The sequence below is a fragment of the Rhinolophus hipposideros genome, assembly GCF_964194185.1.
Source record: "Rhinolophus hipposideros genome assembly, chromosome: 23".
NCBI classification, from domain to species: Eukaryota; Metazoa; Chordata; class Mammalia; order Chiroptera; family Rhinolophidae; genus Rhinolophus; species Rhinolophus hipposideros.
Window position 1 is genome coordinate 16,177,097 of NC_138069.1, and position 26,604 is coordinate 16,203,700.

General features: G+C 35.4%; 2 protein-coding genes across 2 annotated transcripts in view; both read left to right on the forward strand.

Moving 5' to 3' along the window:
• The window catches only part of LOC308491583 (protocadherin alpha-13-like), a 122,916-nt gene that overhangs the window by 23,663 nt on the left and 72,649 nt on the right, over window positions 1-26,604 (forward strand). The window lies entirely within an intron of this gene.
• Window positions 5,591-8,044, forward strand: PCDHAC1 (protocadherin alpha subfamily C, 1; the record flags this gene model as incomplete). Its single annotated transcript, XM_081035004.1, has 1 exon — window positions 5,591-8,044. The coding sequence occupies one exon, from the start codon at window positions 5,591-5,593 to the stop codon at window positions 8,042-8,044; it is 2,454 nt and encodes an 817-aa protein (XP_080891130.1).

Below are 26,604 nucleotides of genomic sequence, written 5' to 3' on the forward strand. Positions count from 1 at the left end.
CTTATTCCTGACAGTCTCCCACTGCCCACCTGTTACCCTTGGTATTTCACTGGCTGAAGACAAACTAGACTTACATTGCTGAAAGCTGAAATCTGAAGTTTATTTGTGTCTGAAAATGTTTTCTTGAGTGGATTCTTTTTCTTTTTTGTATTTGTTTTTTTTAAGGATATCTATTAGGAGTATGCTAGATCTCCTTTTTCTGTGTTCCAAAGCTATATTTTCCCTGTTAATTCTTTTAAATTATTTGTTTTTTCCATTTATTTTTCTCAACCTTCTTAAATGTCTCCTCTTGTTCTGGACTGTGTACCAGGCAGAGCTTGTTTTTACTCTTTCAAATGTGGCTTTAATTTCTGTGATGATTTTCTATTTCTCTTCCATTTATTTCATGAATTGTGCCAGTTGAGTTTTCATGGTCTTCTGTGGCCTTTTCATTTTCTCCTTGAAATTCTGTTTTTGGTTCTTAATTCTGAGACCCTTTGAAATTGTTTTGTGAATCTTTTGACTAGAGCTCTCTTGTTAAACATTTTATTTGTGGGGCCGGCCTGGTGGCTCAGGCGGTTAGAGCTCTGTGTTCCTAACTCTGAAGACTGCCGGTTTGATTCCCACATGGGCCAGTGGGCTCTCAACCACAAGGTTGCCAGTTCAATTCCTCAGGTTGCCAGTTCAATTCCTCGAGTCCCGCAAGGGATGGTGGGCTGTGCCCCCCAAAAGAAAAAAAGAAACTAACTCAGTTGAAAAAAGAAAAAAGAAAAAAATTTTTATTTGCTTGGTAGTAAACATTTTCAGGTGTGCATTCCTATCTATAGTTTTCATATTTATTTTCTTATTCTTTCTTATAATATTTATGTAGAGCCTATGTTGGCTCTTTTTTAAAAAATATTATTTATATATTTGAGAAGAATTCCTTCAGGACCAGCTGTCTGCAAGTGGAGAATGTAAATGGATGGGTCAGTAGTGCTCTGGACTAATGTGAACATTTCCTTATTTTCCTTATTTAATGTGTACTTTAGCTTTTAAATATCTCCAACTGATGAGAATTGGCAGCTGCAATTTGTCACCCAGTTGTCTCTCTAGCTTACCACATCCTTAGGTTGACTCTTGAAATAATAGTGCATCTGCTCACTATCACATTCAGTCCAGCTTTCTCTTTAGTTTTGTGCTGAGAAATAGGATTGTGGGGGAATCCTGCCTCATTCAGCCTATGTACGCAGATCTTTTTGTTTCAAATCAGGAGTCATTGGTTTTGCCTCTCAGTGTGAACCACTACTTTGGAAAACTTCAATCTACCAGCCTTTCCCAAGGTCTCCAGTGGCAGGTATCCTCTCTTAGCATTCTCTTTCACCTTGGTCCAATTTTCATGGTACCTGGGAACTTTTCTTCATATATATTGTGGTTGAAGTTCAGATGTTTTATGGAGTTTCATCAAAGATGTAATTTTATTTTATGTTGGCTGTACTTTTTGTTGTTTTGGGTAGGTTTTGTGGAGGAGAAGAGATATTAAAATGCCCATTTTCACTAATCTATAATTGGTTGAAATCCCACTTTTCGTCTAGTTATTGCGGGTATGTAGGAAAACTGTTTTTTTATTTTTAAGCTAATCATCTCATTGAACTCTTTTTAGTTCTAATTATTTTTTCTGTAATTCTCTGGGATATTTTTAGTAGAAAATTATATTACTTAGAAATTTATCATGTAACATTTTATCTTCTTTTCTAGCACACACACATACACACACACACACTTATCTAGAATATACAACTCAGTATTGAATAATAACTATGATGTGAAGTGTCCTGTGATGCTCATGATTTTTCATGGGAATAATTCTGGTGTTTTACTGTTTAAAATGAAGATGGCCATTGTTTTGTGATAGCTGCCAAATTTTTATCAAATTTCCTTTTAAGCATCTATCACAATGATGATCTGGCAAGATTTAGGTTAGCATTTTTGGAAACTATAATATAATGTGAAATTTATTTAGTCTTTTTTGGAGACTGTTGATAGTATCTTTGTCAGATTTTTATTTCAGGTTAGACACTATCTGATGTCAGGTAGGGTGTTTGGTAGTAGTTATAGGCCTTCCTTTTCAGCCATACTTGATGAAAATTTTCATCTGTAGCTCAGAAGATTTAGGGTGACTGCTTACCAAATATGTAGGAATGTGCAATTTGAATGTAGGTAAAGTATTATGTGACTGAACCAGATAGGCTAGCTCTTAACACAATGACATGCAGCAAATTTAAGTAAACAAAAAAATGTAAGTATAAAAGTCTAGGACTTTTTGATCTGTGGCTTAATAGCATCTAGGAAAAAATGGGTGTGAATTTTAGTTTTCAGTTCATCATGAAAGAAGTATGTGATGTAGCTGTTAAAGAACCATATGAAATTTAAACTCTTACTTGATATGTAGTATTTAGAATCAAAGGACCAGATCTCCATTCCTTGGACCTGATTTGACCAACCTGGAGTATGACTTAAGTTCTGAGGGCTACACTTTGAAGATGAAAGAGAAAGATATTTTTATAAAAAGGTAATTTTTGAAAAATTGGCACACAATTATAAAAAGTAGTAAGTAAACACAGCATAGAGTTAGAGTGAAGATTCATAAAAAAGAGGTCCAAAAAACTTTATATGGCATTATGTGATAGAGAAAACCTAGTTCCTTGGTACTAGAAACTTGAAAAAGAAATTCTGTAGTAATGTGTTATTCGTAAAGGGTTCAAGTGAAAAATAAAAAGAGAATGACACGGTGATACAGATTTCTACTTGCAAAAAACTCCCACTCTGTTAGACTTGATTTGGATACTTTATTAAGCTACTTTACAGGATGAAAATTTGCTTAATGTAATTGTGATGTCCTGTCTTTTAATTTAGTTTCCTTAAGTACATAATATACTCTCAGGGAATAATCTTAAGCACTCTTGTTTAAAGAACAATATTCTTTTGCTGACAAATTCTTTGGTGGGTATCAGATTTATTATTTTCCTGTTTGGCTTCAAGATCTCTAATAGCAGTTTATGCATTATGGCTAGAAATCTTTTGAATTTACAGCTTACGACCAAGTTTGGTAAGAGAGCTTTGTAATAATACTCATGGCGATAGAACCCAGGCAGAAATAAGGACTATATTTTTGCATAGAGTCCACTTAAAGTTGTACTTGTACCTAATTAAAAGCCTGAAACTGCATGAATTAGGAGAAACTATGGAAAATGCCATAAAATGACAAAATGAAATATTAGACAGGAATAGTTCTGCCAAAGAAAAGTTTTAATTCATTTTAATGTGTACACAGTCATCTTATACAAAAGGAAAAGTTCTTGAGATTTTTCTCATCTTTGGGATAGCCAAATATCTCCTAAATATTGCCTTCCCACAAATCACAGTTATGTCTAAACATGTGGAGGCAGATGGTGAGCTAAAGTCAGGGCGTTCCAAAAGTTTAGTAAATCTCTCCAGCTGTATTGCATCTGCTGCTAATGGGGAAAGTGAAAAGTATAACTTTTCACCCCCAAGCAGTTAGCTTGGTTAGCAGTATTAAAATGAAATGCAAATTCTATTCTCTGGCACTAAAGTAGATAATTAATTAGGGTTCTGAAATTTAGTGAAGAATAAATTTCATTTTTATGGGTCATTTCACATCCTAATGAAGATCCCCAAAGATGGCTGTACTACCGGTATGACTCTACTGACACTTTAGTTGGCTGATGTGTTTCCTGCTTTACTTTTGTCCAAAACTTGGGGTCAGTGATTATTTTGTTCTTTAATTCAGAGAGACAAAATTAGGAGCATTTACTACTAACATTGCCTTATGTTGCAGCCTGACCTACTTCCATGGGAGAGATAAGGGAAGGGTTTGTGACATTCCTTGGAAGTGATTGGAGGTGATTGGTTCTTAGTGGCACACTGAAGTTACCAACCCCACTTTTAGTCTTAAAACCAGAATGCTGGAGCTGCCTGCTCCCCACTCCATTTTAGTCAGCAATTTAAAAAGTTATTATAGAAATATTCAAATATACACTAACTTTGAGAGAAGTGTGCAATTAACCCCCATGTATCCTACACTCAGCTTCCATAATTATCAATGCTTTTAAGCAGAAAATAGAGTGCCTTGAAAGTTTCAATTCTTGATCTCTGGTCAGCTTTCATCTTTCAAATTTTGGTTTTTGGGGCTTTGAATACAGCAATTGTATTAAAAGAAGGATTTGAGTGTGAGGAATTTAGTGTTTTACAGTCATTTAAGCCCCTCTCTTTTTCAGCTCGCCTCCCTCAGGGAAAGCCACTGGTTGTAGGGTGGTAGGCGGAATTTGGAGGTATTTCTTGTAGCTCTGAGATGTTTTTCATATAACTGATCACTGTCCAGATTTCCGTGCTAAACACAGGCTTAAAAACGACGTTGGAGAAGGTATGGGTATCTAGCCTGTTCTTACCCTGTCTCATTACTATTTTCTAAATATTTACAGAAAGTAAATTTGCAGTGTAGTTTCCTGGTCACACTCTGGAGAGTAGCTCAGTACTTTCTATCCCCTTCACTTCGTACATCCTGTGGGGATGATGAGTTGTCAATCTTTCTGAGTTTCTGGTGCTTGGTATTGCTTGGTTCCTAACCTCCTGCCTCACCCAGAGCGTTAAGGGCAGCTGGCAAAGCACACTCCCAGTAGGGCCTTCTGGGGAAAGAGAAACTGCTGACTTGCAAAAAGCGGAACGTAGGACCGTAAGCCTTGCCCTCGCTCACTTTATTACCTCGCAAAGCGAGAGTCCGGGGGAAACTTGAGAAGGATATTTCCCAAGTTGCCCCTCGCTAGCTGCCTCTACTGAAACGTTGGAGGCTCCTGGGATACAAGAAAGTGCAGGGGAGACTTTAAGCCGCAGCGGAGAGACTGGGAATCCAGCACCGAATGCACCACAGCACTAGGTGTGGGGGCAGCTGTTTCCTTAAGTCGCGAAGGCGTGGTCGTTCACGGTCACGGATCCGCGTCTCACCGCCTCCGCCCCGCGGTTCCTCTCGGAGTTCCGCGGCTCCCGCGGGCACTGCAGGGGCCAGTGGGTCCAGGCGCCCGAGATTGGACGCTCCGCTGTCCAACAGTTGACGAGAGAAGCCCAGCTAAACTCAGCCCCAGTTACAAGCCGTCTTCAGGCAGAGGTTAAGATCGGGGCGATCGCGGGGCGTTGTCCTAGGAAACGCCATTTAAGGGAAGATGCGTTAGTTGCTCGGAGCGTCTTCTCTGCCCCGCCCCGCGTCCGCTGCCAGGGCTCGGGGCTAGGTCCCAGCCCGCAAGGAATGGGGAGACCGCGCTTCCTGGACCCGGCCGTTTACCTGGTCTCTGCACCCCTAGGCGGCGCTGCGCTCCTCCGCACCCGGCCGCTCGGCTTTCCCAGACGGCTGCCAAGCCTCCAGTCTAGCAAGGTTGGTCCCCGCGGGCCAGCCCCGGGCAATCCGGTATTCAGCAAGCGGAACGTCGGCGGTCTCTGCATCTCTAGCCGGCAGCGGCGCCTGGCCGACCCTTGCTTGTCACCACGGCTCGTGCTCTCCGGGAATCCGGAGCATGGTCCTGGGACGCCGCTTGGTGGAGCGAGGATACTGGCAGGGAGGATGGTTGGCTGGTGGGTGGCGGTTCTATGTTTGTGGGTCTCCTGCGGTTCTGCCGCCGGACAGCTCGAATACTCAGTGTTGGAGGAGACCCAGCGGGGCGTAGCCATAGGCAATGTTACCGCGGACTTGCAGCTGTCGACAGCAGCTCTGTCTTTGCGGAACTTTCGCTTCCTTTCCAGCCACAACAAGCCTTACTTCGGGGTGGATCTGGCCAGCGGTAGCTTGATAGTCAGAGAGCCGGCAGACCGCGAATGGCTGTGTGGGGCCAAAGCTGCCTGCGTCTTGACCTATGAGCTGGTGCTGGAGGACCCTCTGGAGCTGCACAAGATGCTGGTTCACGTTCTGGACGCCAACGACAACTCACCTCTCTTCCCTGCCGGCGACGTGCAGCTGCACATCCCTGAGTTCCTGATGCCTGGGGCCCGCTTTACTCTCCCTAATGCCCAGGATGCCGACGAGGGAAGCAACGGGAGGCTAAGCTACAGCTTGAACCCCAATCAGCACTTCCGCCTGGACATGGGGTCGAGGGTGGACGGCAGCGAATACCCGGAGTTGGTCTTGGAGAAAGCACTGGATCGGGAGGAGCGCGCCACCCACCGGCTGCTGCTCACTGCTCGGGACGGCGGGCAGCCCGTGCGCTCCGGAGACGCACGAGTCGCCATCATCGTAGTGGACACAAACGACAATGCTCCTGTATTTGAGCGCACAGTATACCGTACCAAGGTGCCAGAGACTGCACCCAACGGGACTGTGTTATTCCGAGTTCAGGCCTCGGACCCCGATGAAGGCTCCAATGGGGAAATCCGGTACTCCTTAAGCAATAGCACACAAGCAAAGCTGCGACACCACTTTCACGTGCACCCTAGAAATGGGGAGGTGCGGGTAGCTGCTTCACTAGGTCCGCCTGAAACGCTGTTGGAGGCATATATCGAAGCGAGGGATGAAGGCACTTTCGCCCTAGCTAGCACCGCCAAACTGCTGGTGGAAGTGACAGACGTGAATGATCATGCCCCCGAGGTGAACCTTCTGACTCTCTCCAGCCCCGTTTCTGAGGATGTTGCCCCTGGCACAGTGATTGCTCTCTTTAGTGTAAGGGATGAGGACCTCGGTCCCAATGGTAAGGTCATTTGTAGTATGTCCAGTAGAGGCCCTTTTAAGCTGAAGGCTTCCTTTGACAATTACTACAGTTTGCTGACTGATGGACCCCTGGACCGGGAGCAGGTCAGCGAATACCAGATCCTGATCACCGCCTCAGATGGTGGCTCGCCCCCACTTAGCACCCTCAGGACACTGACTGTGTCAGTTGCTGATGTGAATGACAATGCACCAAGCTTTCCTCAACCACAGCAGGAACTTGTTGTGGCTGAAAACAATGGCCCTGGAGCCTCCCTAGGTCGCGTGTTTGCCCAGGACCCTGACCTGGGGAAGAATGGCCTTGTCTACTATGAACTGTTGGATATTATCGCTGAAGGGCAGACAGCATCTAGCTTGGTGGCCGTAGAAACATCTAGTGGGGCTATCACTGCCAAAACTTCCTTTGACTTTGAGCAGCTCAAGGGGTTTAGCTTTCAAGTGGAAGCCAGAGATGGTGGCATTCCTCCCAGAAGTGCAGCAGTGACCGTGAACTTGTTTGTGGTAGATAGGAACGACAATGCTCCCGTCATCTTGTTTCCCTTACCCAGAAATGGCTCTGTCCCGGTGGAAATTGTGCCCCGCTCTGCCAGAACTGGACACTTGATCACAAAAGTGGTAGCTGAGGATGCAGACAGTGGCTCCAATGCCTGGCTTTCCTACCACATCTCTCAGGCTTCTGACTCTAGCCTTTTCAGAATCTCAGCCAATACGGGAGAGATCCGTACTGCTCGCTTAGTTCTTCCCACTGATGTCGTTAAGCAAAAGGTGGTGGTAGTGGTTCGGGACCATGGAGACCCATCACTTTCCTCCTCTGTCACACTGTATGTGCTGTTGAGCAACTCTGTCCCTCAGGTCCTTCCAGACTTTGAAGATGCCTGGGAAATAGGGCACCTTTCCGCCCAGAACCTATATTTAGTAATTGCATTGGCTTGTATTTCCTTTTTATTTCTGGGGTGCCTACTTTTCTTTGTGTGTATCAAGTTGAGCCAGAGCCCAGGTTGTTGCTTTCAGAGCTGCTGTCGCTCTCCAGAGGAGCTGAGGTATGGAAGGAAAACAGCTTCGAATCCTTGCATGACATCAGCCACAATAGATGTCACTACGGTTGAGAGACTTTCTCAGACCTATTTCTATTGGGCCTCTCTGGGACTTGGTTCTGATAATAACAGTTTGCTCTTGCGTGGGGAATACAGTGCTGCTGACCTGAGAAATGTGGCCACTGGGGTAGGAATGAATTTGCCAATATCCTGTATTCAGATTCGGAATAGGAAAGGAGATCACGCAAATGTCAATGTCATGGTAAGCAAATTTTGTGGGATTTGATTCCCTTGACCAGGAAATGGCCACCTGCTATGTTCTTTTTTTTTCCTTGTTCGATAAACAGTAGTATTTGTTATTATCAGTAAATAAAACAATGGGAAAGGGTATAGAAGTCTTCAGGAGGCTTGAGAGTAATGCTGAAAAAACGGGGGAAAAATGGGTTGGAATAAGAGACTTAGAAAATGGGTAGATCAAGCTAGGACACTACCCCAGAGTTTCCTCCAATTTGACTGCTCATGTGATTCAAATGCTTGTTAAAAATACAGATACTAGGCACTGATCCAATTCTTGAGTCAGAATCTCCAGAGGCAGGCCTGGGAAACTGCGTTTTAAGAAGCCCCTCCAATAATTCTTTTCAAAAAGTTTTTATTTTTATTTTTTTAAATTTATTGGGGTGACAATTGTTAGTAAAATTACATAGATTTCAGGTGTACAATTCTGTATTACATCATCTATAAATCCCATTGTGTGTTGACCACCCAGAGTCAGTTCTCCTTCCATCACCATATATTTGATCCCCCTTACCCTCATCTCCCACCCCCAACACCCTTCCCCTCTGGTAACCACTAAACTATTGTCTGTGTCTTTGAGTTTTTGTTTCTCATCTGTTTGTCTTGTTCTTTTGTTGTTTTTGGTTTATATACCACATGTCAGTGAAATCATATGGTTCTCTGCTTTTTCTATAAAAAGTTTTTATTTTTAATTACCATTGACATACAATATTATATTAGTTTCAGATGTACAATATAGTGACTAGACATTTATATACCTTATGAAGTGATCTCCAAAAGTCTAGTACCCAACTGGCACCATACATAGTTATTACAATATTATTGACTATACACATATTCACTGTGCTGTACTTTGCTTCCCTGTGACTGTTTTTAGAACTGGCAATTTGTACTTCTTATTTGCTTTTTTTAAAAAGGATTTTTATTAAAACATAGCTAACATACAATTAGTTTCAGGTGTACTTTATAGTTATTCAACAGTACCCACCGATCACTATAAAGTATGTTCTAAAATGTTTCTTAGATGAGCCTTTGGCAACATTTAATCCGAACACTCATGCTTATTATACCCCCTGTGCTAAGAATTCTGGGAGTATAGAAGTATTAAAAGACTTGGCCTTAAGGAGATTGGCCTTAAGGCGATTATAGTTTATTTTTGAGAAACAAGGGTAAGAAATTCAAATGTATTAAAGAACAATAAATGTAATATAGCATAAATGTCTAAAATTAAAAATAATAAAGCACCAACGTTTCTGGCACGGATAATAAATGACCAGAAATGTCTTTAAATAATTCCTTTTAGGAATTCCTTTAAGGGATTACTTAAAGCAAATATCCCTTCATTCAAAAAAATATTTTTGAGCAACGGATGTTTGTAAGGCATTCTGATACGTAGTGGGAATGAAAAATACATGAGTTTTGCGTACTATATGCTTAATATCATGGAAGATGAGACATTTACTCAAACTTTACAACACATGATTTAAAATGATGATAACCTAAAACATGTAAAAATAAATTGCAATGAATATTTAAAGAAGAAAGAGAGAGAATATGTGGGCATGGAGGAGGGAATCAGGGAAAGCTTTGTGGTAGAGATGGCATTTGAATTGGATCTTGAATGATAGACAATTTAATAAAATGCAGCATATTTTCTAGGCTATGAAACCACTTGGCAAAAAAGTCTTTTTTGAGAATAACACTTCACAGCATAGCTAATAGCTCCATGCAGTGTTTGTAAGTATATCGAAATTATATGCATGTCTGAGAATACATTTGTACTGATAGACAATAACACTATTGTGTATAGGACTTGACAACCTTTATTTGTGTTTGAATTGTTTCACAAAAAAGAAAGATGACTAAGTGTTATGTCAGAAACATGGGTGTGTGCAAAGGTGCACTTAACATTCAAAGTCCATTCAACTTGGATTTATTTATTTATTTATTTATTTATTTATTTATTTTTTCCAGATACCATGTTATTTTAATCACATGTGGAATCTAAAAACAAAAACAAAATGAACAAACAAAACAAAACAAAAACAAACTTGTACATACAGAGAAGAGATTGGTGGTTACCAGAGGGGAAAGGGGTTGGAGACTGGGCAAAATGGGTGAAGGGGAACAATTGTGTGGTGACGAATGGTAACCAGACTTTTGGAGGAGATCACTGTGTAGTGTATACAAATGTCAAATTATAATGTTGTACACCTGACATTTACATAATGTTATATGTCAATCTTACAGAGATATTGAACTTAAGTAATTTCTTTTGTCAGCATAAGGCAAAGGATAGTAAAAGACTTAACTTGCATAAGAAGGCCTTCTTCTTATACCTGTGCCTAAGCCAGAGGGCCATTTCCCTAAAGTTTTCCTAACATATATTGAGAGCCAATAAGGTGCCAGGTCTAATACTAAGTGTTTTATCCCTTTGGCTATATATTTTTATTATTTTAGAAGCCAATATACTTAGACATAATAAATACCATATTTGAGAGTAATGTGTCTAATAAAAATTAAAGTATTCAAATACTTCAGTTTTTTAACCATAGTGGCTGTTGGCATTTCAAAACATTTTTAATAGAATGGGAGCAATTGGGACAGCAATTTTACAATGTTACTTTTGGACTTTTCATAGCAATTGTGGAGAGAAGGGAAGGAGATGTACAGAAATTAAGGAAGGCAATGGAAGATTCCCTGTTTTAGTGTTCCAGGTAATAAGGGGACAAAGGGATAATAAGTTATTTTTTTCCCCAAATAATGATGTTAAAGATTTACATCCATGATAATTTTGCATATTTAATATTCACACATGATGTAATAGAAACCAGTATATATGATATGATCAGTAAGTACTTGCTGAATGAATGAAATACATTTGTGCATATATGAATTGGAGGTAACACTGTTCAACATAGAGGGAAAAACATTAACTTTTCTGTTTTTCATTTGTATATAAAGTTAACAGTTTAAGGGTCATTCTCTAATGCATTATTTCAATGGTTATTTTCTTCTTCATGATGTATCATAATGAAAACAACGTAACAGAGGGATTTTCTGGGCTTAGAGCTAGCATGAAAAAACCTCAGTGCTGTTCTGGGGCTAAAGATGAGTCTAGTTCCTGTAGATAAAGTGATTAGTAGGCATGTACGCATATATCATTACATTGTGAAATTTGCAGTGAATACAAATCAAAAATGCAGTTATTTTTTAAGGGAGAAAATTGGTACACAAAATGTTAATATTTCAGATATCAAAACAATGCATAAATTCTCTTCCTACCAAGAAAATTCACCATTTCTTCTATTTCATTGTTTTCTGTAACAAGGAGCGATGAGAATATGAGTAACGTCTATGAAGTTTGGGAGTCAGGAGTTGTTTGAGGAACACATTTTGACTAGATTAGAAAGGAAATATAAGTAAGTGATAGGAAGAACAATAGATCTGGAAGTTGGGAGGAAAAGTAGCTATTTAAAAGGAAAAATATAGCTAATAACAGAGGAAAATGTCCCCTGTGACCAAATTTTTAAAACTCACATGAGGGATAAATAAAGTAATGGAGGGATAAGTAAAGTAATGGAGATACACTGTTCATACATGCAGGAATATCGTGCCATCCCATTCCTCCTGTTGAGCGATCTTTTTCCATGATTGTTGATATTTCACTTTTTAGGTAGTTCATTGTCTGCTAATAATTTTTATGGGCTGCATATTTTCTCATAAAGAAAATATGATGTGGGGGGAGGGAGATGAGGGTAAGGGGTATCAAATATATGGTGATGGAAGGAGAACTGACTCTGGGTGGTGAACACACAATGGGATTTATAGTTGATGTAATACAGAATTGTACACCTGAAATTATGTAATTTCATTAACAGTTGTCACCCCAATAAATAAATTTAAATTAAAAAAAAGAAAATATGATGTATAAAAACGGGGTAAAGTAATTTTTATAAAGCTGGAATATTTGTAATTCACACAGGCATTTATTATTTATTTTTCCTATCCAATTGCACATTGATCCAATCTTGATTCTTTAGAAAAGAATGCTTGTCATAGTGTTCATTGAATGCCTTACTAACAATGATAGAATTCTAAAAATAAAATATTTATTGCTTGAATTTTACAAAACAAAAATCCTTTATCCCGGGTTTTGGCACCAAAAAAAAAAATCCTTTGAAAAGAATACAATTTTATAGTATTTTATTTAACTGTATGCCTTGAATCATACATAATCATCTTGATGCATGTATTTATATTTTGTTCAAATTTTAAGCTCTTCTCTCTTATTTTAGTTTACAATGTATTTTAACATAATTTATAATACTAAAATCTGTCAGTTTAAGAATTCAGCAAAACATTCACATTTATATCTCTCCTTTGATAATATTTAACAGATATAAACAAAATTGGCCCACTGTGCAACAAGCAGAAAACATGTGTCTCATGTAAATTTTTTGTTAGGATTCTTGATGGGCAATTTAATTTTTTTAGATTCACATCTAAGATGGTACCTCTGAGATATAAATTTCTACTTTGAATTTAAAATGAATTGCATCGGCAATTTTTTAGATAATAAATATTAATGTAGCAAAAATGCACAACAGCATACAACTGACTTTATTAAATATTCCACATAAAAATTGTAGTTTGAACATACCAATGTTATATTAGTATATTGTTCTTCTGGAATTAAAACAGTTTCTTTTGCCAGGATATATAGGGTATAAAATAGTTCCTCTTTGCAATGACATTTATTATCAGAGTGGTGGAATGTTTTTGGCATTCTTAAGTGGATTTTTTAAATCAGTTTCAAGTGTACAAAACAATGTAATAGTTAGACATTTACACCCCTCACAAAGTGATAAACCTCCCTTCCCCAATCTACTACCCCTCTGACATAATATATAGCTGTTACAATTCTAGGTGTTTTTATTTGTTAACATATATTCCATAAGCAGACTTTTCTATAGTCTAATTAGATGTTTCCTTATATCTATTTTGGCTTTGAAGCTGATAACCATGCTTTGAAAAACTTTAGAGTGCTGTAACTAAGGAAGTTTTCATGGCAAGTGAAATATATTCAGATTTTAAAAAAACATGTAGACAGTACAATAGTATTTGATGTATAATATAATAGAGAAACCTCAAACTATTAAAAAGGAAGGAAAAGAACATCATAACTTGAGTGGACAGAAGGGAAAATGTATGAGTGGGAAAGTTTTTTAACAACATGTCTGATAATGTTAATGGCCTATTGATTTTTGTTGCCTTCAGTATTTGCAGTTAGAAGAAACAATAATATTCCAAAGACTAAATACACTTAACTCTGTTGGGGTGAAGGTGGACTAAATTGCTAAAAAGGTTTTTACATTGCTCAAATGCGTATAATATGAATATCAGAAATAACATTTGGCAGAACATCAAATGAATATAGATCCCAGTCTAGGATTCTGACTAAAGTATTATGGGAAATAAGGAATTGGTTGGTAAGGGTTATTCTTAAAAACCAAAACTAATAGCTACGGGGAAATGAAATACAGTTTGGGGAATATAATCAATAATGTTGTAAAGATTATGTAGGGTGCCAGATGGGCACTGGACTTAGTAGGGAAACCACTTCATAGACTGTGAAGATGCCTGACCACTGCAGGATGTGGAGTACAGCATAGGGAATATAGTCAATGGAATTGTAACAGATATATATATATAATATCAGAGAGGTAGTAGATTGGGGGGATTATCACTGTGAGGGGTGTAAATGTATGAGTATAACTATTACATTGTTTTGTACACCTGAAACTAATTTAAAAACCCCAAAACTAAATGATAAAGATGGTTACTCATTTTGTTCCCAATTTTAATTTATGATACAAGACTGGTTCAAAATAGAAATAAATTACATGTCTCTTTTTTATTGCATTTATGAAAAAGAATTAGGATAATAATTTCTTCCTCAAGCTATAAACATGGTCATCATATACTCATCTGGAACTTGTCCTGGAATCTAGGAATGAATATGCAATCACATATTCTCCTGAGCTGCAGAGAAAGAGAAGCACGTTTGTGTACCATCCCAAGTTCTTGGCTGTTCGTAGGGCCATCTGGTTGCCATGTACATATATACGGTTTTAATAGCAGAATTCTAATGACATACCCTCAAAAATGTGCTCTCTGAATTCAGGCACATCATACTTATTCTTTTGAATCTTTGAACAAATATTACAGCTGTTTTGTTTAGAGTCAAAATGAAGTTCATACAAAATAAAACCAACCAATGAAGACATCTTAATAGTGGGTTTTTGCATCTGTATTAATCACTTGAGATTAGCTTGTCATTTTCCTTTCTTACAAGGATTTGGTATCAAGGTTATGCTGGCCCTATTAAACAAGTTAGAAGTTTTTTTCTCTCTTTTTTTCCTATTCTCTAGAGGACATGTTTGCTAAGATTGATGATATTTCTTTCTTAAATATTTAGTAGTATTCACAGTGATGCTCTCTGTTCCTTAAGTTTTCTTTGTGGAAAAGTTGTACATGATATCAAATTTCTTTATTAGAAATAAAATTATTTATGTTTTTATTTCTGTTTCATTTCAGTAAATTCTGTTTTTTCCAGAAATGTGTTGATTTCATCTAAATTTTCAAGTATTTTGGCATAAACTTATCTATACTGTCTGTCTTCTTGTGATCTTTTTAACATCTGCAGGATCTGTAGTGATATGCCCCTTTTCAATCCTGATGTTAATTATTATCACCTCTCATTTTTCCTGAATGGATTTGGAAGTAGTAGTTTATTAATTATATGACCCTTTCCAAGGACTAACTTTTGGCTTTTGGGGTTCTCTTTCTTGTATATTTGTTTTCTATTTTATTGATTTCTGCTCTTAACTTTATTTCCTTCCTCACTTTTTTTTGTTTTTGTATTCAATATGCTGTTTTTTTTTTCTATCTTCTTGTTTAGTTTAGCTTACTGATTTTCAGATTTTATTGTTTGTAATGCATGGATTTAAAACTGAAAGTTTTCCATTAAGTGTGGTATTAGCTACTTCACAAAAATTTTATTTTTAAAAACTTTAATTGAAGTATAACATACATAAAAGTTCATATATCATAAGTGTATGGTTTGATGAATAATTCAAAGCCAACACAATCATGTAACTACCACAGAGGTAAAGAAGTAGAGCGTTACTAGCACCTCCAAACTCCCCTCAACCTTCCCCTTTCATTACTCCCTTCTGAAATATAACCATTATCAGGAGTTTCAACACCATAAAAATAGAGTCATATGGTATGATTATGTTTCTCTGTCTGGCTTCTTTCACTCAGTATTATACATGTGACATTCATACAGGCTTCTGTGCATAGCAATAATTCATCCATTACATTGCTCTATATTGCATATGTGAGAGCTGATATTTAGAGAGAAAATGTGGACAATAGTTGTGCTTATTGCTACAGGGTTTCTAGGTATTTTCAGTTACTGTGCATTTTAAAAACGATAAAATACATCACAAGTTCATCACTAATCTTTCCAAGTTCAACACTGTAGGTTTTTACTTAATTTCATCAATCTTACATTTGTATCTCCTTTCTTCTACAACAAAGATCCCAGTTTTTATTTACATCAACATAATTACTCATTTGTTACCTGACACTACGCAAAAAACAGACTTAGAAAACAATACCAGTACCACACCAACAATATGATTACAGTAACAGCTTAATATTTTTGGCATTCTTTTCATTTGTAGGCCATATCTCACTAAGCATGTATGGTACAAATTATTGTATTTTGAAGTATCTTGGAATAGTTCATCTTTGTGTAATTAAGCCATCAATTACATGCAAAGTTAGGTTCATTTGTTTCAAGTTCCTTTCAAATTTTGGGCTTGCTTTTTAAAATTTAATTTAAAATTTAATTTAAAATTTAATTTCTTATAGTTATATATATAACTATATATATATAACTATATATATATATATAACTATATAGTTATATATAGTTATATAAAATATTTACATAATTACAAAATAAGTTTATCAAACAAAGTATATTTAGAGAAGTCTAGTATCTACTGTGCCTGTTCCCCCATTCTAGTCCTTTTCTCCTCTTACAGGTAATAATATTTTATGGTTTATCCTTTCACTATTTTTCAGTGTTAGTATATATGAAATGCAAACAAATATGTGCATCCACTGCTTTTTAAGATAAATTATAGCATACAATACACATTCTTCTCTACTTTGATTTTTTTCACTTAAAAATATAAACGTGTGATCACTCCATAGTAGTACATTTTCTACATACACAGTGCCATTTAATAAAAAAGATCATCCTTCACTATTCTGCAGAGCTACCTGTGTCATAAACCAAGTGACTAAATTTGCATCTATTTCTGGATTCTCTATTTTGTTTCATTGGTCTGTTTATTTTGTGCCAATATGTTAAACACAGTAGCTTTTAATACATATTAACATACAATTGTGTAAGTTTTTTCTCACTTTGTTCTTCTGCCTCAAGATTAATTTAGCTAGTATTTTTGGCCCTTTGCACTTCTATTTATATTGTAGAATCAGTTTTTCAATTTCTATATAAAAAAACTGCTCTGATTTTAATGGTATTACATTAAATCTGTAGAAAATATGGGGCATTTGACATATTTCATTTGGATTTTTACTGACTCCGTAAAAATATGGGTTTATCAACATAATGACAATGTATCCATAAACTTCTCACATAACATGGTATATTCTTCTATTTATCTTCTTTCAGTGTTTGTGTTTGCATGAGTGTGTGTATAAAGATACTGCACAACTTTCATAAGATATTTGTTATTTTGATGCTATTTTAAAATTTTGATTTTATAATTTGTTTCTGTTGTAGGAAATTGATATTTTTAAATTAAATTTATTGGGGTGACATTGGTTAGCAAAATTATATAGGTTTCAAGCGTACAATTCTATATCATTTATATATTGCATTGTGTGTTGATCACCCAAAGTCAGTTTTCCTTCTATTACCATGTTTACCCTTTACCCCCTTTAACCTCTTCTACCAGCCCTTCCCCCTTATATATTAACTTTATATCCAATGTCCTTGCTAAATTTATTTTAAAATTGAACATTTTTATATTATTTTATATTTTCTACATATGCTGTCATGCCATCTCCATATAATGTTAGTTTTATTTATTCATTTTTAACTTTCTAATCATACAGTTTTCTTGTTTTATGGTTTTGTTCATTACTAAGTTGAAATGATGATAATGGGTAGTCTTGTCTTATTCCTGACCTTAGAAAGAAAGTTTTTAATATGAACTGTATTACTTGACTTTTTTCAGAGACCCTTTACCAGGTTAAGGAAGTTTCCTTCCCTTTTTAATTTACTAAGAGCATTTTTAAAAATCATGAATGGGTATTAAATTTATCATATATTTTTGTGTTTATTGAGGTGATCATATGATTTTTATCCTTTTATTTTATTTACATTATGAATTATATTTGTTGACTTATTAATAATAAACTAATATTGCATTCTTGGAATAAACTCAGGTTGGTTGTGATTATTATCCTTCTTTATGTTATTGGATTTCGTTTCCTAACATTTTGCTTAGACTTTTTAATTTCTAAAAGATTTTATTGGGGAAGGGGAACAGGACTTTATTGAGGAACAGTGTGTACTTCCAGGACTTTTTTCCAAGTCAATTTATTGTCCTTTCAATCTTAGTTGTGGAGGGTGCCATTCAGCTTCAAGTTGTTGTCCTTTCAGTCTTAGTTGTGGAGGGCGCAGCTCAGCTCCAGGTCCAGTTGCTGTTGCTAGTTGCAGGGGGCGCTGCCCACTATCCCTTGCGAGAGTCGAACCAGCAACCTTGTGGTTGAGGGGACTCCTGCTCCAACCAACTGAGCCATCTGGGAGCTCGGTGGCAGCTCAGCTCAAGGTGCCGTGTTCAATTTTAGTTGCAGGGGGCGCTGCCCACCATCCTTTGCAGGACTCAAGAAATTGAACTGGCAACCTTGTGGTTGAGAGCCTGTGCTCCAACCAACTGAGCCATCTGGGAGGCAGCTCAGCTCAAGGTGCCATGTTCAATGTTAGTTGCAGGAGGCACTGACTACCATCCCTTGTAGAACTCGAGGAGTTGAACCATCAACCTTGTGGTTGAGAGCCCACTGGCCTATATGGGAATCGAACCGGCACCCTTTGGAGTTGGGAACACAGAGTTCTAGTCACCTGAGCCACTGGGCTGGCCCCTGCTTAGACTTTTAAAAATGAGTTTATGATAGAAATTGGCCTGTAATTTTCCATTTTTGTAATGTTTTTGTCAAAGTTATGCTGGCTTCATATAGTAAGTTGAGAAGTATTCACTTTTTCAATTATTTTGAAAGTGTGTAAATTAGTGGTTTTTCTCCCATAAACATGTAGAAGAATTAAAAATGAAGTCTTATAGGACAAGAGTTATCTTCATGAAAATGTTTTTAATTATAAATTCAGTATCCATAATAGTTATAGAAATATACAGATCTCTGTTTCTGGTCATCTCAGTTTGGTTATTTGTGTTTTCCAATAAATTTGTGCATTTAATCTAAATTTTATAATGTATGGGCTTATAATGGATGGGTATTTTTTCCTCTTTTTTGGGATAAGTTTTGCCAGAGATTTGTTGATTTCTATTAGTTTTTTCAATGAACTGTCTTTTGACCACCAGAAAATAAAGGATATGTTACCTTTAAATGAGCAATAGTAAGGATTGACAACTAAGCTCTCAATTAAAAAAAAAAAAAGGAAACCAGAAAACAATGAAATGAGATCTTCAAAGGCTTCAAGAAAACATCTGTAAACCTAGAATTTTATACCCAGCAAAAATATCCTTCAAAAGGAAGGTAAATTAAAAAAAAAAAAAAAGGAAGGTAAAGAAAAACATTTTTAAATGAACGAAAACTGATGAAATGCATCCCAAGCAGATCTGCACTGAGGGAAATAGTAAGAGATTTCTTTAAGTATTTGGAAAATATTCCCAGGTAAAAGTATAGAAATAGGAAGGAAGGAAAGAAGGAAGAAAGGGAAAGAAGGAAGGAAGGCGGGGAGGGAAAGAGACAAAGAGGGAGGGGAGGAAAGAAGAAATGGTAAAAAGAAGGAAGCAGAGGAGGTAATATATTCACTGAATAAAACAACAATAATGCATAGTAGAATTTAAAATGTAAAAATAACTGAAATATATGAGAACAATAACAAAAAATATGGAGAGAGGTAAATAGAATTAAAAGATTTTAAAGCCATGCATTGTTCTGGAAGTGATAAAAATAAAAATTTATATTAAACTTTAATAGGTCAAGAATGCATATTTTATCTTCTAGGGTAATCCATTTAAATATTAAAATAATGTGTAAACAATAAGTTAATAATGGGGAGACAATATCGTAAAAATATAATTAATCTAAAAGAAGGGAAAAAAGGCAAGTTAGAACAGACAGCATTAAAAAAAATAGTAAGATGACAGATTTAAATCCAAGCATATCAATAGTTACATTAATTATAAACAGACTAAACACTCCAATTAATAAAGATAGTCAGACTTGTTAGAAATTAAACAACTATATATCATTTACTAGAGACATATCTTTATTAAAAGTATATAGAAAGGTTGAAAGTAAAAGGATGGAAAGAGATACCATGCAAACACTTATCAAAAGGAAACTGTATAGGGGTAGCTGGTTAGCTCAGCTGGTTACAGCACGGTGCTCTTAACAAGGTTGCTGGTTCGATCCCCACATGCGCCACTGTGAGCCGCGCCCTCCACAACTAGATTGAAACAGCTACTTGACTTGGAGCTGACGGGTCCTGGAAAAACACACTTAAGATAACTAAAAGGTTTTTTTGTTGTTGTTTTTTTAAAAAAAGAAACTGTATAGTTAGCTATACAAATATCACTTATAGTAGACCTTATGATAAGAAACCTTATGTATATAAATAGGACATTACATAGTGATAAAAGGGTCAATCCACCAGGAATATAAAACAATTGTAAATTTCAGTGCAATAATATTATCTTTAATTACATTGAGCAAAAATGACTGAACTCTAAGGAGAAATAGAGAAATTCATAACCAGAATGGGAAATTTTAACATATTTTGTTCAGAAAGAGAACAAGGAGACAAAAGAAAATCAACAAGGATATAGAACTTTTGAATAATAGGAATAACAAATGTGTGTGTGTGTATTTAAAAAAATCACCCAACAACTGCAGAATACAATTCGTTAAAAATGCCTATAATACATTAACCAAAATTAAACATAGTCTGAGCCATAAAGGAAATCTCAATAATTCCATCACAAATTTTCATATGTAATAATTTTCTTTGTCAAGCATTCAATATATTTTCTAATTTCCTTTGTGATATCTTTGACCCATTTGTATCCAAACATAGAGATACTCTACACATAGAGATAATCTACAATCTTTTAGTTATAGATTTCCATTAGGTTGGTGCGTAAGTAATTGCGGTTTGTGCAACTATTATTAACCTTTAAAACCGCAATTACTTTTGCACCAACCTAATAGTTACATCCTGCTGTCATCAAATCATGTCCAGTGTTTTTAATTTTTTGATATTGTTGAAATTCTCTTTGCAGCCCATCATATAGTCATTTTTTTGAAAAACTTTTTGTTTGTTCAAGTATAATATATATAGAGAGAAGCACACACAACATAAATGTACAGGTGGACAAATGTTCACCAATTGAACATACCTATATAACTAGTACACAGATGTAGACACAGAACATTGTCAGCATTCCAGAAGTTCCAGTCATAATCCTCCAAGAGTAATCACTATTCCGACTTATAACAGCTTTGATTAGTTTTGCTGTTTTTATGCTTTATATATATGGAATTACACAGTATATACTCTTGTTTTGCCATCATTTTCTAAATATGGTTACTTGTGAGATTCATCCGTATTGTTGTGGGTAACTGCATATCATTCATTTTCGTTGTATAGTATTTCAGGCTGTCAATTTTTGTAAATGTTCTGCATGTTCATGGAAAGGCAATGTTCTGAAATTGCCTGTAGTAGTACTCTGTATTGTTTGTTAAGTTTTTGCTAATTGTGTTGTTCAAATATTCCATATTCTTTTTTATTCTTTTTATTTGCTCATTTTTTGTGACTCAGAAATTTATGTTAAAGTGTTGCGCTATGAATGGTGAATTGTTTGCTTCTCCTTGGATTTCTGTCACTTTTTCGCTTCATATATTTTGAGGCTATTTTATTTTATTTAGATACTTACCAAATTTAAATTTGTAATATCCTCCTCCTAAATTTAAACTTAACATTATGAAATGACTCTCTTTATCTCTACTTTACCTGGTGATGAACTATTTTAGTTTTTGTTTGCCTGAAATATCATTATTAATAGATATTTTCCCCTAGGTGTAGATTTCTAGGTTGACATTTATTTATTTTGGGCACATTCAAGTTATCTCCTCACTATCTTCTGGGTTCCACTGTTGTCTCATGTGCTGTTTTATGAGTAGTTGCTTATTATATTTCTTTCAGTTTTACTAATTTTGTCCTCTTGTATGTCTAGTATGCTACTAAAAGTATACCTTAAGATTTTAGTTTAGTTATAATGTTTTTTATTTTAAAATTGTAATTGTTCAAATCTGCTGTGACTTTTTATCATTTTCTTGTTTGCTGCAAGCTTACTTTTTATTTCTTTAAATATATTAAATCCCCGTCTGATAATTCTAGTTTAAAGTCTCCAAGTATGTTTTTGCTGTGTGTCGCTTCAGCTAGTTTTTGATCACAGCTGCATATTTCTGTGTTTGCCAGATTTTTTTGACTTGTGATGATAATTACCCTGCAAATAATATTTGTCAGGATATCCTGAGCTCTTGGATAAAAGTGCCTTCCTTCAGGATACATTTTTAGTTATATCTGCCAGTTTCTGAATACTACTAGTTGTAAACCACTTTAAACCAAGTTCAAGACTTGAAGGTCTTTGACTACTTAGACCACCCAGTATACCCAGCTAAAAATCTTCAGGATGCCCAGTATCAAACCACAAGTTTATAGGATTTTTTCCTTTCCTGTTTTCCTTCTGTCCTGGTTGGTGCCAAGTCAAACTCCCCAGTAGTTCTCTGGACTGGAGGATAGGTAGGTTTAGCTTTGCTACACCATCACCTGGAGAGAATAGTCCCTGGGGTTCCTGATTAATGTAGATACCATAAGACTCCTCATCTTAACATACATCTTGGTCCTTAATTTCTGTCTTCCCCACCCCACAAGTTATCTGAATTTATGTCCAAGTTTGTGTCGGCAAATGCTTTTAGAACAAAAAGAAAGTTCAATATTCTGCTCACCTCTCTGGGTTTAAGTTTCCTCCAGAATTTGTCCTCACAGTTCCTCGTTATCTTGTCAGATTTTCATTGTTTTTAAGTAATTGTTTTTAATATTTTATCCAGAATATTTAGTTGCTCTCAATAGGATGGCTGCTCTGAATAATTTAGGTCGCCATTACATGAAATTCCCTATCATACAGTTTTATCAGGAGCAAATTACATCTAAGTAATATTAAAATGCTTTTATATGTGTTTTAAAATATTTGAATTACTTTTCCTTTGAAAACAGCAGTATCTTAAAATTTCCCCCCAAATCCTGATAGGGAGATTTAATTCCCTCATTATTAATTTTGGGGAAAAAAACAATTCATAGTTCAGATCTACTATGAAAGACTTAGTAACTGAACCAAGAGAGCACATGGTTTCACTTAAAACAATCACGTAATCAACTGTTTTTGAACATGAGACGTTCAAAATGTGGAGACAAATAATATATAATACATAACATTAAAAGATATCTCAACAATAAACAAGTAAACCATCAATTATAATACAATCAGTTTTGAGCGATAATTGAAACAAATACGTGTAACCTAGGAAGCATAGAGGGAAAGCAACTAACTCAGTATGGTGTTTGATGGAGGGTATGGACAGGCAGGGAAATCTTCCCATGTAAGACATCTCTTTAGCAGAATATTAATGGATGATTTGGGAAGCAAGGAAGTAGAGTGGAGAATGAGAATTTCAGGCAGAACAAAAACCATAAAGGCCTAGAGGAATGATGAGAAAGCGTAAGAGAAGCTGAAAATAGTTTGATTTGGCCAGAGCCTATTGTACATGTGTAAGCATGGAAGAAGTTGAAGCTAAAAAGGTAAATAAGAATCAGATTAAGAAGATCCATTAATGCAGTGCTTAGGATTTTAGACCCTGCTATGAGGAGATAGGGAGCCAGTAAAGATGAAAAAAGATCTAAAAATAAACTTCCCATTAAAGAGTACCACATAATCATTGCAGACATTTTAGGAAAAGAAGAAATCATCTGTAATCCCAATATCCAAGTACAGTAACAATTATACCATGTTTCGGTAGCTTCTGTAAAAAAATATGTTCCAGAATATTTTACAAAATAGTTGTAATAATGTGTACATATATGGTGTTTTATTATAAAGTTAATATATCTTTTTTTGACATTTTATTTATTTATTTATTTATTTATTTATTTTGACAACAAAAACTACTAGTTTAACTTTTTTCTTTTTTTATTAAAATTTATTGGGGTGACAATGGTTAGTAAAATTACATAGGTTTTAAGTGTATAATTCTGTAATACATCATCTACATATCACATTGTATCTTTATTATAGAATATAGTGAAATTTAAGAAAGCATATACATTTTATATTCTTGCTTTTCCTCACTAAATATTGTTACATAGGGTCTTACGTTATTATGAACTCTTTCTCAGCATAATTTTAATGACCATATACATTCTATTAACAGAATGTATTATAATTTGGATTATTTCCAGATTAAAAATATGACTATATAAATTATGTTTACATTCATATATATATATATATATATATATATATATACACATTAAGAATGGTGAACAGTGTACGTAGGAAATCAAAGTAAGTTGATTAAAAGTTATTTGAATTATCTTGCATCAAATCGTGTAGTGGTACCAAGGTAGATGATGTGTGTTCAAATAATTATGGTTTTTATATTTGGCAATAGTAGAAAATAAAATGGCAGAGATCTCATTCAAAAGAGCCATAAACACAAAATACCTAGGAATGACTTTAATGAGAAATGTGAAGGAATAGTATAAAATTTGTTGGAAAATATTTTAAAATGTTATATAACTAGAGTGGTCAACTGTATTCTTAGATGGAATACACAAAAGTGTATTTTCCCCAAATTAGTTGGCTTTGGCCCTATGTCAATAAAAATTCCAGTGGGATTATTATTTTATCTTAACATGACAACATTTGTTTTCCTCTAAAATTTACCTCTAAGAATAGCAGCACACAGGAAAAAATATTGGAAAAAATTGGAAGAGTTTAAGATGTAGAAGTTCCATGATCACAGTTAAATTTTGGTTAGACATTGTTAGTTATATTATGTAGTGTCCATTGGACAGGGCTACAGTGGAGGAAGGGAGTTTAAACTACTACTAAGATACCCAGGTAAGAAATGATGATTTAAATTGAGGCTAGAGGGAAGAAATTTAATAAAATCTGAGGAGTAGACTTGATAGAGATTGATTACTGAATGTGAAGGGTATAGTAAAATAATAAATAGAGGCTATCAAGGTTCATGGAAATGATGAGTTCAGTTTGGAAATGTCATCTACGTAGAGGTAGACAGTAGTAATTGAATTTGTTGAGCACATGGAGGTCTGAATTCTAAGTACAGATTTTGAGACATCTGTGAATGAAACTATCTATGAACAATGTATAAAGTGAAAAGAAAAAAAGAGAGACAGATCATAATTTTGTGGACCACACTTAAAATTCTGAAAGAATGAAAGTCCATGATCTAATGGAGAAGAAGCAATAGGAGATGTAGGGGGAAAATCCAGGAAGTGGTGCTTTCTCCAAATCAAAAGAGGAAAGTTTCAAGAAATAGAGGTTGGTTGCAGTTGTAGGAAGTCACAGGAAGGTCAAGTTAGAGGTTGCTAGAGTGTTTACTGGGTTGGGAATTATGATGCCATGAAACACTTTAGCAAAAGCAGTTTCAGAACTGTGGTTGGAAGTGGTGAATTAAAGAATGAAGGGAGTTAAGAAGACATGAAACTACTGAGTACCCTTAAAAACAATTACCTTCAAAAGGGGGAGCCATCAGATTGGGATGTTAGAAGGGCTTCTGGTTAAAGGTAAAGGAGACCTGAGTGAGTTTATAGAGAGAGGACAGAAGACTAATAGAACAGAGGAGGTCCACAATTAGAAGAGTTGCTAATTACAGGACTGATGTCAGTTAGGTTGTGGGAAGGAATGTATTTCCACTTTAAATGATTTAATCAATTGTTTGGGCATTTGGGGATCACAATTTTTCTAACATCTGTAGAGATCATTTCAGAATTTTCCTAGTAAAATATAACAGAAGATATTCTAGTGTTCCAATGGAGTGTGGATTGGGGTCCATCCTCCTTAATTTATGCACTCTATACATTCTCACAGTAATTATCAGATTATCTGGCCTTAGGATACCCGAGGAAGTTGAGTGTTTAAAAGGAAAACTACCTCATTCTCATCCTGTAAATGCAAAGTATTTTGGTATTTTACAAGTCTGTTGAAGCTCTAGAGTGATTTTTGCCTATTTCCTCATAGCTGTGAAATGAGACATTAGAACCGTCTCTACGCATATTTCTCTTTGCCATGTATTCCGCTGTATAGTTCTTACCGTATTTCCCCGTAAACGAGAACTAGCCAAACAGTCAGCTATAATGCATCTTTTGGAGCAAAAATTAATATAAGACTGGGTTGTATAGTGAAATAATATAAATAATAAATAATATAAATAATAAGTATAAATAAATAAATATAGATAATATAAGTAATATAAAAATAAAAATAAAAATAAAAATAAAAATATAGTAAAATAAGACCGGGTCTTATATTAATTTTATTTAAATTTTATTTAAATTTTGCATTATTGAAATGGCTAGATCTACAGTATAATATTGAGTACAAGTGGTGAGAGCAGGTATCTTTGTCTTTTATCCAGTTTTAAGAGGTAAGTGTTTAATATTTCACCATTATGTATTAAGGTAGCCATAGATTTTTCATAAATGCTTTATCAAATTGAGGAAATTTCTTTCTCTTTCTAGTTTGCTCATAATTTTATCATGAGTAGTTGTTGAAATTTGTCAAATACTTTTTTTCCTCCCATCTAATGAAATGAAAAGATTTTCTCATTACATTGTGAATTACATTGAATAATTTTTGAATGTTGAAACAACCTTCCGTTCTTGGGATAAACCTCACTTAGACAGGATTATTATCTTTTTATATATTGTTGGATTTGATTTGTTAGTATTTTGTTAAAGATTTTTACATGTAGTCATATAGGACATCTAGATGTAATTTTGTCATCTTTTTTTCTTGTTTTAGTTTTTATTAGGTTTTGGTATTATCTAACCCAGTAAAATGACAGGAGCTGTTCCTTCCTCCTCTGTTTTGTGAAAGGTTGTGTGTAACATTGGTA